Source organism: Girardinichthys multiradiatus, chromosome 14 (genome assembly GCF_021462225.1).
Source record: "Girardinichthys multiradiatus isolate DD_20200921_A chromosome 14, DD_fGirMul_XY1, whole genome shotgun sequence".
NCBI lineage: Eukaryota > Metazoa > Chordata > Actinopteri > Cyprinodontiformes > Goodeidae > Girardinichthys > Girardinichthys multiradiatus.
In genome coordinates this window covers 33846481-33860836 of record NC_061807.1, presented here as the reverse complement: position 1 = coordinate 33860836, position 14356 = coordinate 33846481, and the positions used below count along the sequence as shown (strand labels likewise).

General features: G+C 38.0%; 1 protein-coding gene and 2 non-coding genes across 3 annotated transcripts; all 3 read left to right on the top strand.

The window, feature by feature from the left end:
- Positions 1-5453: 5453 nt before the first annotated feature.
- rps4x (ribosomal protein S4 X-linked) lies at positions 5454-13099 on the top strand. The gene is made up of 7 exons (XM_047385523.1): positions 5454-5529; positions 8315-8392; positions 8646-8826; positions 10816-10913; positions 11057-11228; positions 11317-11474; positions 12950-13099. Exons 1-7 carry the CDS (start codon positions 5527-5529, stop codon positions 13049-13051), a joined length of 792 nt encoding a protein of 263 aa, XP_047241479.1. The 5' UTR covers positions 5454-5526; the 3' UTR covers positions 13052-13099.
- Positions 8956-9032, top strand: LOC124881406. Its single transcript, XR_007041656.1, has one exon. It is a non-coding gene; the product is annotated as a small nucleolar RNA SNORD61 (small nucleolar RNA).
- Positions 11646-11722, top strand: LOC124881405. The gene has a single exon (XR_007041655.1). It is a non-coding gene; the product is annotated as a small nucleolar RNA SNORD61 (small nucleolar RNA).
- Positions 13100-14356: the final 1257 nt, after the last annotated feature.

Below are 14356 nucleotides of genomic sequence, written 5' to 3'. Positions count from 1 at the left end.
GGACCGTGACTTTGAAACCCAAATACGGGCCGAACCATGATTTTAAAGTGTACTGTGCACCTTTAATGATTAATACAGAAGGTTGCAAAGGTCCTGTTAATTTCTACTGTCTGAGCTGTGATATAAGTATCTGAAAGCTAGAAAATCAAATGTTGTTCTAAACCTAAACTAAATATTTACCATTTATAGAGAAAGTTTTCTGTCGATAGAAGAGCATGAAGCACGGTAAACTGATGGAGAAAAAGACTAAAAGTAGTGTAGCATAAATTACAATCTAGTAAGAGTAGCAAGGATTGGTTTAAGGTTTACATATTGTGATGTAACCGTTTAGGGCATTGTGTGTAACCTCATGTAGAGTTATTTTACTGTAACATACAAGAGCTAGGTTTAGTAACACAAATAAATAAAATGAAACAAAAACTAAAAAGCAGAAAATAAACAAGAAAAAAACATCTAAAAGTCTATTTCAAAATTACAGAATAGATTAATAAACTATGCCGTCAGACTGTTTGGGTTGTTCAGTGTGTGCACATAAAAAAGACTAAGCTATAATAGTTTTCTTTTTATATCCGCTCATGTTAAAAGATCAAAACAAACACAACAGAATTTGATGAACTCCTGAAACTCATTGGAACTGCTGAAGGTGCAGGTTTTCCTCCACTTTGTGTCAACGTTTATTTATTAAACTGATTTACTTTGTCTCATTTTCACTGCCTTGATTACATTTAAACCTTTGATGTTTTATCTAATGTATTATCTGTTTTTATATAGAATAAAAATATTCCTTATTGTTCCACGGTGGGGAAATTCATTGGCACGTAAAAATAAAAAGATGACCTAAAATAATCCCATTTGTGAACTAACTTTGTGTGACCAATGTGTTTACCCTTTAAGCAAAGACTGAATTATCTTTCTATTTCTGTTTTTTTTTTTTTTTTTTCTAAATCTGGTCAAGTTCATAGATCAAGGTTAGCTAGAAAAGGAACCAGATGATAACCAGGAACCAGTGAAGTCCCAAAGCTTATAACCAACAACAAGAGTCAGTAACAGCGTTCTTGTTTGTGGAGCAAATCCTGAATCCCTCCTTGTATATTGAAATATGTGCTGCCTGCTCCAGTATCTTTTGGTTTTGCTGTGAGTTGTCATGTTTAAGGTGTCTAAAAATTTAAAGTGGAAATTGACTTTAAGATGCTGTGACACCTTTTAACCTCTAAAGGAACTTTTGTTCCTCTGCAGACACAACAGCTTTCAAACAACCTTCACAGTAACAGATGACAGAAGATTTTCAGTGATTTATTACATGTTTATCTGTAAGTCTGTGGATTCATCTGAAAGACTCTGTTTACCAACCATTTCCTCAGTTGGTGTTGATGATTCTGATTAAATCAAAGTGCAGTCCAACCTGTTTAAGTCTCAGTTTGGATCTGATGACTGTGAACATTTTGACACATCAGTTAGATTAGTGCAAAATGTTAAAAAAACATCAGTGATGGTTGTTGTTCTCTTACCTACAGGACATGAAATCAAGGCCAATCTCAAGGCAGACAGAACAACCATACCAGTAGGGGGCAGTGTTTCACTGACTTGTTCTGTGAATAATCCTGCTGGTTTAACATATGAGCTCTTCAGAGGACGCCCACCCATCTCTATGACCACAGTTGCTGGTCCATCAGGTGAAGTTTTCAGTATCACAGAAGGAGTCATCTACAGCTGCAGAGGATTTAAAATGACATCTACCTTCATGACATCTACCAGTGATGATGTCATTATTTATAAGATAGGTGAGTTTAGAAATTGATTTAAATTAAAGCAACATGGATCATCTGAAGCCAAAAGATCCATTAAAAAGCATTACTAAAATACATTTGTTACTCTGTTATATTGAATGAGAATACTTTGTTTTATAATGTATGCATAATAAGTTTACATTTATAATCACCTCTAAATTATTAAAATTGTGTAGAACACAAAAATGTGTAGAAATATCAAAATAAAGCATAATAATTCTACATCTTTACATTTGTTTATGTCTTAGTGAGATAATCTGGTGCACATTAAGGTCCAGAGTCTTTCCAGAAATTATTTTGCAATATTGTTTATAAACTACATATAAATTTATGATGTGAAATATTTTTGAATGCTGCTTGAGTCAACAAATTCACAGATTCATCTCATTATCGCAGAACTTACACTTATTTTCAGCTATGTGTTTTCAGACTCTTTTGTCTCCTAATGCTGCTTCTTGCTGTAGTTTCCAACAAGGTTTCAGTGACTCTGCAGCCCAGCTGGTCTCAGATATTCAGAGGAGAGAGAATCACTCTGAGATCCAGGGAGGTGGAGGAGCTCAGTGGACGTATGAATGGAGACCAACCAACAGAAACTCTCCATCTTCCAGTGAATATAGGATCATCATGGCTACTGAATCCTATAGGGGAGAATACAGATGTTTGGGTAGAAGAGGCGATTAGCTTGTCAAATCTTGTGTTTCACCAGGTGCTTCCTCAGATTAGAAGTGTTCCCGCCGCTGGCCTTGCTCTTGCGTCCCAAATATTGCAGCGAGCGTAATTTGCATCGCATTTTGAAAGTGGAGCCACACTCTTGACCGTTTTCTATGAGAACGGGTTCTCTGCAAACTAAAAGTGGACGTTTTTCCACCGGTAGGCGTTCCGTCCTCACAAACAGTGATTGGTTGGTTTTATGTTCCCTGTCTTTCACTGAGCTATGCAGAGCTAACCTGTATGAAGTTGTACGGAGAACCGTAGAATGAAGGTAACGCGGCTATCAGTCATTAAGTTAATTTTCGAAATTATATTTTTAAGGTTGTCAGTTTGTATTATGAAGCCTACATGTACACATTAGTAGGTCAAAAAGTACAGATTTAAAATGTAAAAGATAATCTATCTATCTACTTATGTTTCAAACGTGTTCGTAGCGACGCCGAAGCAGTGAGGTCGAAGAGAAAACAAAATTAAATAAAATGACTAGTTATGTTGGTTTCAAAGTTATTTATACTTAAAAAATTAACACAGTGGAAAGACATGGACCTTAAAGGTCTTAATGTATTGCGTTTAGGTATATTACTAGCATATCACCAAGTTTTGCTCCTGCACTCATTAAAGACAGTTGCTTCCATGCAAACAGAAAAGACAAGACAAGCTTTTTTGATTATTTGCATATTAGGACCCTAACATACATCATCTTCTTTGTCCTATAATGTTTAGTCTGTCTTCACCGAGAGTTGTGTTTTCATTGAACTTTAATAACTTTAGAAGTTTTGTAGACATAAAACAAGAAATAAGTCATTGGCCTTAGCTGCACAACATTAAAAAGTTATACTGTTTTACATGGATCCACAAATGACTTCATTTATAGTTACATTTTAAACATCAGAAGTTATTTGAAAATTTCCATCACAAAGCACTTTTGCACTGCAAGTTGAATACATTGGCAAAGGGAAAGGCCTTATCCTTATGCAGGTGCTACTTTGTAAAATGTTGTGTTTGGTGATTTAAACATTTCTTTTTACAATTGAAGGTGTCGTTGACTGGAAGAAATTCTAATACCGGAAGCTGACGTCATTTCGAACTGCTTGAGTTGTGGAACAACATTCAAAGATTGTGGTGCATCCTACTGGGGCAATGGAAAGCGAGGACAGCTGAGAGGTGTTTATTCTGAAACCATTACTTGGGGGTACTGCAGCCACTTCTGCGCTATGAATGCTGGGTTAGTTGTCGAGATTCCACTGTAATTTCCTCCATCTCATGAAGTAACACCCTAATGATACTATGTTGTTGTTTTTCTTCATAACAGATGCCATGAAGACTTTTAAAAATGTCGTGGCCAAGAATGTCTTCAAAAGTTCGATTCTACAGAAGTACACCACCCAAAGTGATGCCTGAACATTTTTTGATGTCATAAATTAAATATCTTTAACCTCATGTTGTCTCTTATTGCTGCCTTTAATGTGGGCTGTCAGTGAGCCAAAATGTGGTGATTTGTAGACTTTGTGTATAATATATTACAGTTTTTCAGTGTAGAGCAAATAGCTTTATCACTATGTTTATTTTTGCCACATTAAGAGGCAGTTCTGCATGGTCATTATCACTGTTAGAAGATATATCTGAAAGAAAATCTGCCTTTACCCTATAAAGCTACCCTATAAACATGAAGTAGGTGCATGTGTGTGAAAAACATTTTTTATTAATGAACAAAACATATTCACAATAAGTCTTTTATATAGATTATGCACAGTTATTAAACTTTACAAGAGGTTCACAGGAATGCTTTCTTCTGCAGTAATTTTTCTTACTGAAAGAGTTATAGGACTGACTGCAAAAAAATATTTAGTATGAGCAACCAATAAAACAAAACAGCATGATTTAATTTATATAGATCTTCACAACGCTTTTAAAGAAAATGCAGATTGTTAATATATTTTTGACAACTACACACTAATCTAGGGACCTAGACTGATTCACATCCTGTGTGCATTAGATCGCAGACTAATGTTAAAATCAGAGTTGTGTGTGTAGTTAGGTGGGGAGGCTTTTTCATCATATTCATGCTGTTGGTGCGGTTCCTGGGCTGAGGCATCATCATATGGACAAATGAGACAACACTGGACCTTCTGGCAAGTTACACCAGCTCTTTGTTCAAATGAAGCTTGGGAAGAAGTGATCTGTCAAACCTGAGAAAGCCGGAGCAGTTTACCAATGAGATGTTAACCAAAATACCTGCTCCAGCTGCTGAAATCTCATAAGATGACAGTAATCACTCATTAGAGGCGACTGCTTCAAAAGGTTGAACATGAAAACATGATGTCATGGGTACCATCCTTTGTCTCCAATTTACTTTCATTGCAATTATATTTTTTTTAAATGATACATTTTTATGTCTTCAATATTATTTGTTTAAATCTACTTTTGTGAGTTTCACATTATTTTCATACCCAAAACGGATATTCTTTTAGAAAATAATAGCAGGGTATCAATCATTTTATCCCAATATGTACTTTTAGCTCTAACAATATCTCTGAAAAATCAATACTTTTGATTATTATAAGATCAATCTTGTTAAACTAAACAAATAATTAAAAGTCCAATGCCAGGGAATAAACTACTGAATGTAGGAAAAAATATAACAATTACATAGAGAAACCTTTTATTCAAACAGATTCGATGTAAAAAAAAAAAAAAAAAGGTTGTTATCGAAGATTACTAAGTACAAAATAAACTCCGGTGACAAACCTCAATTTAAGAAATCACTTCCTGTTATCGTCCAATCATATGCTGCAGTTGAGTTATCCCACCCCTCACCCATAGTCACATGCTCGTATAATCATGTGCTGCGCTTGATTTCGCTCGTCCAATCAGAAGTTGTGAGTGAGATACTTCAACTGACTTGGGAACGCCTACAGGTTGAGAAACGCCCACTTTAACTCTGTAGCGAGACCCTTCTCGCCTGCCGTAGGAGGCGATATCATTCACTACCGGAAGCGAAGAGGTCCTTTTCCCCGCAGACTCCAACATGGTGAGCTGTTTGTCTTCATAATTCTGCCGTGTAACAATCTCTAAACATCCTGTTTTCTGATTACATTACCAAACCAATGTATGTTTCGGTATAAAACAACACATATTAACTAATGGAAAATGTGTAAATTGTGGGGCGGCGGAGCGATTTTTACTTTTAAATGATGATTTGAAAAGCCAGTTCTATCCCACTGCTTCTTAGCATAGCATAACAGAGAAATGCTATTATGTCCAGGAGTTTCCCCACAGATGGCCCTTTTCTAGAAATCTACTTTGTAATATAAAATGCCATATGCTTTTTTTTGAAGCCTAAAAGAGTTTAGTTCAGTTTATATGTAGCGTCGGCATAGTTAGGCCGCTGTCGGCTGTACTAACCCGTTAGCATTCATATCAGCGGCATCGTAGCACAGCAAGCTAACACGGCCGGGCTAATGTAGTTTCATTTAGCGTGCTGGCAGACTGTGGAACGCCAAGGTGTTCAAAATTAAACAAATAAATGAAACATGATGAAATAAGTCAGTCATCTTCTACCGCTTCTTCCATACTGGGTCGCGGGGAAGCTGGTGCCTATTTCCAGCAGTCAATGGGTGGGAGGCAGGTTATAGCCTGGACAGGTCGCCAGTCCATCACAGGGCAAAATAACATACTAATGCTCATCTGATATATACTTTTATGTCCCTTTTAAGCAATTTATTTCTCCAGAATCATGAGAGGTGACAACACAATCTCTTCAGATTATGTCAGAGGGTCATTTATACCAGTGTTTCCCAACCCTGCTCATCAAGTTCCCCTGACCTACATGTTTTATATGTGGCTGTGTCCAGTACACCAGATTTATATGATTGCATGACTTCTCAGCAGCCATCAGGGCTGCAGAAACATGATAATCGCTTTCATTTAAGTCAGGTATCCCTGCTTGAAGCAGCAGGGTTGGGAACACTGATCTCTACTACTGATCTATAGTACTTTAGAATGCATATACTGGATATTTTTCATTTTTGTAAAATTAATAAGTACATTTGATGTCCAGGGTTAAAGGCAAGTAACATCATTCTTTAAACATGTATTTTATTCAGCATAGCTTTTTATATCAAACAGCTTTGCAAACTTTTTATTTAAGATAAACAGAAAGTAAAAAAAAAAATGCAACAACTTCAAACCTGAGAACAGTGAATACTTTTCAGTGACACAATAGACAGTCCTGCGCCGTTCTCGTCCATTCTGGCATTTCTGCAGGACCCTTGTGCCATGCAATGGTACCACCGATTGCATGAATGTGTAAATATCCCACACAAATGTTAAGTCAGTCATTCATTGTAAGTTTCTTTTTGGTGTTTTTATAGGCGTGCCTATAAAATGACCAAAATGTCAGCCTCCCAGCAACGCTGCACAGAATTATTGGCAATTTAAAAACTTTATTGATAGATACATCATGTTATAAATCAAATATCGATATTGTTTCACTTTTGTGTTCATGATAAATAAACCTTTATTAAACATCACCCCAAAAATACTATGGGTTCTCCAGGGCATTGTGTGATGTTATCTCAACCCCTTCAGTCTTTTCATGTAATGCTCCTCTAACATCACACTGACCTCGATCATCTTTACATTTCTACAGGCAGAATTACATCGTGAGACAAACTTTGGTATGATTTACAAAGGTTTAGCAGTTTATATTATATGTAGTATAGGTGACCCTTTAATATTATCTGAAGAGATTGTGTTGTCACCTCTTATGATTCTGGAGAAATACATTTCTGGAAGTGACACAAAAGTATACAAACAAATAAGCATTAGTAGGTACTTTGATCCGTTATTTCTACAAAAATCTACAGTAAAATGATTCAATATTTAGTAAAATGATTAAATATTTGTTTTTTACATAAACATGTATGTGAAAGTTGTAAAATGACATTCTATGTTATATAAATGTTAGGGTTACTTTTCTGTTTTCCTCTTAATTTCTCAACCGTTGTCTGGATTGGCGTCTGGTCTGCTCTATTACCGTAATGCACCTTGTATGCGCGAAGCTAATCTTTAAAAGAGAGCTAACGTCGGCTGGCGTGGCTGTCGGCTCACTTGACCGCAGTGAACTCTGCTGGGTGACATAGAAATCATAACAGCAATTACCCCGATGGTTATGCCAGACAGCCTGCATGATCCATGCGGACGCGGTGCTCAATGGCTCTTAGAGTTTCCACAATGGTGTCATTGATGCTAACATCCTGGAGAGCAATTATCATCCTGATCATTTTAAGATGTCATTCAAACAACTCAAAATAGCATCATATGATAAACTATTCCTCTCAATTTGATCTGCTAAGGTAACCAGAGCTGAATGAAGTTCATGAAACTTTATCATTCTTCCTAAATCTTGAGCTGACTTTTAAAATAATGACATTTCAAGAAAGAAAAAAAACTGATGGAATTACATAAAAGTAGCCTGAACAATAATTTTAATTAGGTACAATTTTTTTTATATGAAAATTCTTTTATATTATACAGCTGAGTTTTAATGGAAAATGCAAATAGATTTCATGAGCTGAGAATTTAACATACATTCATATAATTCACAATTTCATTGTCACATTAAATCATTATTATTTATTGATGTACTTATTTATTGATGTGTTGATACTTATTGTTTCATTTATTATTTAAATTTTGAACACTTTGGCGTTCCATAGCAGACCCATACATGGACAGCTAATGTTATAGTTTGGGGGTTAGTTACTAACTATTTTGGAAGGGTGTGTTGACCGACTCTGTCATCTCTCCTCCAGGCAAGAGGACCGAAGAAGCACCTGAAGCGCGTCGCAGCGCCGAAACACTGGATGCTGGACAAGCTCACCGGAGTCTTTGTAAGTACACTTACTGCCATTATTTCTCATGTTAATTGGATGGATTATTCAGCTATATGTAGCTGATCAGAAGTGATGTTTTGCTGGTTGACTCTTGATTCATTGGACAGTTGCTGTGTAAGGGTTAGAAAACATAGGTAAATAGACCTAAGGTTTTGTTTTCAGTAAACTATTGGCAAGCAGAAGTGTTTTGTAACTATATCTGAAAAGTGTGTTTAATTATCTTAGCTCCTCTCTCTTTCTGTCCTTACAGGCTCCTCGTCCCTCCACCGGTCCCCACAAGCTGAGGGAGTGCCTGCCCCTCATCATCTTCCTGAGGAACCGTCTGAAGTACGCCCTGACAGGGGATGAAGTGAAGAAGATCTGCATGCAGAGGTTCATCAAGATCGACGGCAAAGTCCGCACTGATATCACCTACCCTGCTGGATTCATGGGTGAGCGCTTTAAGAGATTCGTTGCTCCTCGCTGTAGTGTTTCTGGCTAGCTAGTCTCGTTCTGGTCACATTCACAGATTAAATGGGTCTGTAAATGATCAGGCCAAGGATAGAACTGTTACAAAGGGAGCACTGATGAATATGTGGTTTTGATCAGCAATGAGCTGAAACTATACAACCCAAATCCTCTAAGAAGTTCTGAGCTCCAATTAAAGTCTTTATTTTCAGATGTGGCACGAGTTATCTCCATGGCTTATCACCATGTCCCACAAAAAACATGAATGAGTCGGTATGAAATTGCAGAATATAAAGGATTTTTACTGTGTAAACTGCAGCATATTAAAAATAGAAATAAAGAGATGTGGAAGCTTTAACCGTTTCCTTTTCAAAACAAGATGGTTCTATAAACACTATAAATCTTCATTGGATTTTTTTAAAACAAAAAACTTCCAAACTACAGAAACGGCTCCTCTCTTGAACACACGTTTTTCTTTTGCATCCCCAGACTCACGTTCTTGGTCCTCCGTCTGTTTTCTGTTCTTCAATCTGATTTAACATAGTGACAGAGACTCGCCCAGCTGCTAGCTTACAGATTGTTTGCTACCTGGCTAGCTAGCAGGTTCTACTTGCATGCTGTTTAGCGGCGCCGTTCCACGCGACGCTCTGCTGTGCTTCTGGCGGCAGGAAATATTATATAAATTCCTGCCTGTTGAGGCGTTCAGCTGTTTGCTCAGCTATGCCATGGTATGGCGGTATATGATGAATTCATATCAGAGAGAAAGTTACAACTGGTATATCTGATGAACTGGTACACCTTCCAGCACTAATGGGGGTCTGAGTTGTCTTTGAGTTTTAGTGCTATGTTGGTGCCATGGGTTATTGGTGAAGAAAAGTTAACCAGCCTCTTGTCAACTGGTTGTCTGGCGTGTTGGATGGATTTATTTTCTTATGACTGAGTGTTGAGGTAGTAGATGTAGGCTGTTGTTTTTGTGTAGCTAGAGTTCATCTGACAATTGCTTTTTAAATAGGTTTTTTCTCAAGTAATACACAATCCATGAGTCTGTTTTCCAGTAATTGGCTTTGATTGGCAGGTCAGTATTTAAAATCTGAATTTACTTTTTTTTTCTCTTGGCTCACTGAATACAGCTAAACCAAAGGTTCCCCCTTTTTTCAGCATCTAAATTAACTTGGTTCTTTAAAAGAAAATGAAGTAGCCCAAATGAGAATCAGCAGGTCCGACTGGGAGGAAAGTTGGAAATGGGGATTAGTTTTAGTTGCCAGTAAAAGCCTGATCTGTGTATATTAAATGCTTGATTTGAGACATCTGCTCCAAACACTATGAAGCCTTTGCTCCATGGTGTTCATCATATTATTAAACAAGTTGAGTGATTAAGTAATCAATCAAGCAGAGACTGGATTGATTTTGATCAAAACCAAAAGATCTTGACTTTTTCCTCCTCTATTAAATACCAGAACTATAAAGAAGTGGATTCAACAGTGAATCCCCTAAGAAGGGTGGAAGTATGTCAGCCTGATAAGTGCATCTCCACACATCTTTTTAACGTTTCTGCTAGCTTCAGATGCCAATTGAAGAAATCGTCTCGATCATAATCAGCTTGTACTACCTTTGTTCTTCTTCACTTCATCTCTGCTGAACAGCCTGACGAGCCCTCCAGCTGTTTATTTACAACCAACCACCAGGGCGCAGTCTCAGTAGTTGGTGTGTGAAATGTTGGTCTTTGTTATGGGGAACTTGATCTGTTGGTGTGTGAAGAAAAGATGCAGAGCTTTTGGTTGTTTTTGACTTCTTCTTTGGTGAATGAGTCTACCTTAATGTTTTACTCTGTCTCATATATGCTTATGTTGCAAATTAACGCACCGTGAGTCTGTTACTGTTACATTTAATATGCTGCATGTAACTGCTGACACTCATCGTTTGACTCTTGATTGATAAAATTATTAAATGTTTTCTGATTCTGTTCGTTTTAGATGTTATCAGCATCGAAAAGACTGGTGAACACTTCCGTCTGATTTATGACGTTAAGGGACGTTTCACCGTCCACCGCATCACTGCTGAGGAGGCCAAGGTAGGAGCGGTGCCCTAATCATTAGTTATTTCTTTTCCTTGAAGGTTTCAGAAAAACAATTAAAAGGTCGCGACAAGTATTGACTCCACTATTATGAAATGACTGGCCCATCTTAAACTCCTAATGGTCTCTTCTCGCTCCAGTACAAGCTGTGCAAGGTGAAGAAAATCCTCATCGGCACCAAAGGAATCCCGCACTTGGTCACCCACGACGCCCGCACCATCCGCTACCCCGACCCCCTCATCAAGGTCAACGACACGGTTCGCATTGACTTGGATACCGGCAAGATCACAGATTTTATCAAGTTTGATACCGGTAGGTTAACTCCTTACACAGACCCGACTGTTCCCTCCAACACGTTTTATGGTCTCTGACCTGCTTCCTTCTGGTCTCCTGCTTACAGGTAACCTGTGCATGGTGACTGGTGGTGCCAACTTGGGGCGTATTGGTGTCATCACCAACAGGGAGCGCCACCCTGGCTCCTTTGACGTGGTGCACGTCAAGGACAGCACAGGCAACAGCTTTGCTACCAGGCTGTCCAACATCTTTGTCGTTGGCAAGGTGAGCAAACGCAGATTTGAACTCCTCATCATTTGGGTCAGGATGCATGGATGTGTCAACAGGACATGTTTTTATCCCAGCAGTTTTAATAAAGTCCTCCTCACCTAAAAGTAAGAAATCCTTGAAGTCAAGTTGTGTAGAAGGGGTTGCAGGACTCTTGTTCAGTTTGGAGCAGTGATGACCATTAGTGGTTTTTGATCAGCAATGAGAAAAAAAAACTAACATTTCCTCTAAGAAGTTCTGAGCTCCATGATCAAACAGCTTTGCTATATTTAGCTGATGTCCATACGTCCACCTGAGCATAGCAAATGAACGAACAGCCAGTGATCCCTCACAGAGCTAGATGATGATGATTATGTGTTTACTTGAATGCACCACGGTCAGATTTGCTGTCTCAACTGTAGGCTTGTAGCAGGGTGTCATTAAATGAAGCGTATAAGCAGAGGTTTAGGGCATCGCAGTCACAGCCCTACAGTTCCACGTTGAATCATCTGCTAGAGCCGCAAGATATACTGGATTGTAATTATAGCACTTTCATACGCTGTCATATTTCACGTTCCCTTGTCTTTAAACTCTCCTTGCCTGTTCTATATTAGGCCTATTGTGTGGTCTATGTTGACTTATGTCTGCACCTTAATTAGATCTTGGTAACAACGAGGCTGAAGGTCAAGGGGTATGATGGGGTCACTGTGACGATGGGTGAGAAAGAGCAAATGAGGATTAATATCATATTTAAGTGATGAGGACATTTCTTTTTCTAATATTCTGGAGCCCCATTTTTATTGCTTTTCAGTGTTAAATATTACTAAATGTGATATTTCCATCAAAAATAATTGTAGTACTTCATTTAACACTTTTATGATTTACTGATTTCATTGGAAAACAAGCGAAATAGGCAAAGTTGGGCATCAGGAAGTTATATCGGTGAGTCTACAGCCAAATAATGCAGTGTTTTGTTCTGGTATGCTACTTGGAAAATGACGTTTTAAAAATGTCAACCAAGTTAAAAAAAAATGTAATGGCTTTTAAAAGGTTAATTAATGAAAAACATGACTGCAGAGCAAATGCACCCACATATTTAGCTAGACAAGCAGTCGCCTTCCCAGAGGCATCAAGTTTTCTGTGGGGCCGCTTGGATGTGCATGTTTTATTTTTGCCAGATCATGTTTGGAGGGTAAATAAACAAAATCCGCTGCTGCGCATTGCTTTCTAACAGTTTCTCAGCAGTATGCTAAACCTGAGCGATTCCTTAAAAACCTGCAGTTTAATGTGCTCATTACATCAAGTATATTGCTGATATTTACATATTGTAAAGCAGCAAACCTCACATAAGTTCTAGATATCGAGTTGATGAATGTTTTTGGTAAAAATGATTTGAAATCAGATAATGAAATATTTCCTTGTAAGTACACGTTTTCGATCATGAAGCCTTTTGACCAACCTAAACTGTTCCAATCTGTCCTGTTTGGTTCCAGGGCAACAAGCCATGGGTGTCCCTGCCCAGAGGAAAGGGAATCCGTCTGACCATTGCTGAGGAGAGAGACAAGAGGCTGGCCGCTAAACAAGGCAGCAGCTAAACTGGACAGCCTGACCCCTGGTTTTCAAATAAAATGTTATTTACAAAACTGTTATTGTTGTTGTGGTTCATTACACACAAGGTATAGTCATCCAGTGTTTGTGAAATTCTTAATTACTTGAGTTATCTCCAGGATTGAACATGACGCTCGGCATGAGCGATACAATATTTCTTTTAGGAAAACGTGCTTCTAACCCAAATGAAGGCACAAGATGCACAAGGAAGCTGCAATATTTAAAATAAGTACAAAATGAAAGGCTGTTTATGTTAAGAAGTTCGTGCTTCAGAAATGTCATCAAAGCTGAAATAACGCTCCATGCTCTTTATAGAGAGTAGACGTGACAGCCGTAGAAGTAAAACCCTTCATGCATGAAGTTGGTCAAATTTAAAATGGTGGTTCCAGCTACAACCGTATGGTTTGTAACGTTTGAACTGTTTTATAAAGCTATGATCAAACAGCTTGGTATACAAGTACACCTAAAAAGTTGAGCGTTTTTGTCAAAGCTGGCTGAATCTCATGAAGATTTATTACGTATACAGCAAAATATCTCTGGCTCTAATTTCCTGTCATTTTGATCATGGCTAATGGATGCTGAAAACTCAAAATTCTCAAACGTCTTAGAAAATTTGAATATTGTGAAAAAGTCATGTTCATAGGAAGTTGAGTGGCAGGAAAAACTGTGGTACGTAAAGATGCACCAGCTACAGGGGTAACCTAACCTTTGAGAGGATTATCAAGCAAAACCCATTCAAGAATTTGGGGGAGCTTCACAAGGAGTGGACTGAGTCTGTCGTCTGCATCAAGAGTTCCCACACAGATGACATTCCTTGTCATAAGTCACTCCTGAACCAGAGACATCAGAAGTGTCTCGCCTGGGCTAATGGACTAATATTAAGTGGTCCAAAATCATTTTTTCAGATTAAAGTTTGTATTTGGAAATCTAGGTCCCAGAGTCTGGATGCAAAGTGGAGAGGACAGAATCCATGTTGCTTGTGTAAAGTTTCCAGTCCGTGATGGTTTGCGGTGCCATGTCATCTGCTGGTGTTGGTCTACTGTGTTCTCTGAAGTCCCAGGCTTCCTTCTGCTGTCAAGCTGTAAGGAGATGCTTTTTTTTTTTCCAGCAGAACTTGGTACCAAAAGATGGTTCAGTAACCATGATCCTGATTGGCCAGCAAATTCCCCTGACCTGAACCCTATAGAAAATACAGGTCCTTCTCAAAATATTAGCATATTGTGATAAAGTTCATTATTTTCTATAATGTAATGATGAAAATTTAACATTCATATATTTTAGATTCATTGCAC

Excerpts from the sequence above, each read along its gene's own strand:
- rps4x (XM_047385523.1), top strand. Across the intron at positions 8,827-10,815 it reads CTACCCTGCTGGATTCATGG|ATGTTATCAGCATCGAAAAG; the intron begins GTGAGCGCTTTA and ends TGTTCGTTTTAG. Across the intron at positions 10,914-11,056 it reads TCACTGCTGAGGAGGCCAAG|TACAAGCTGTGCAAGGTGAA; the intron begins GTAGGAGCGGTG and ends TTCTCGCTCCAG.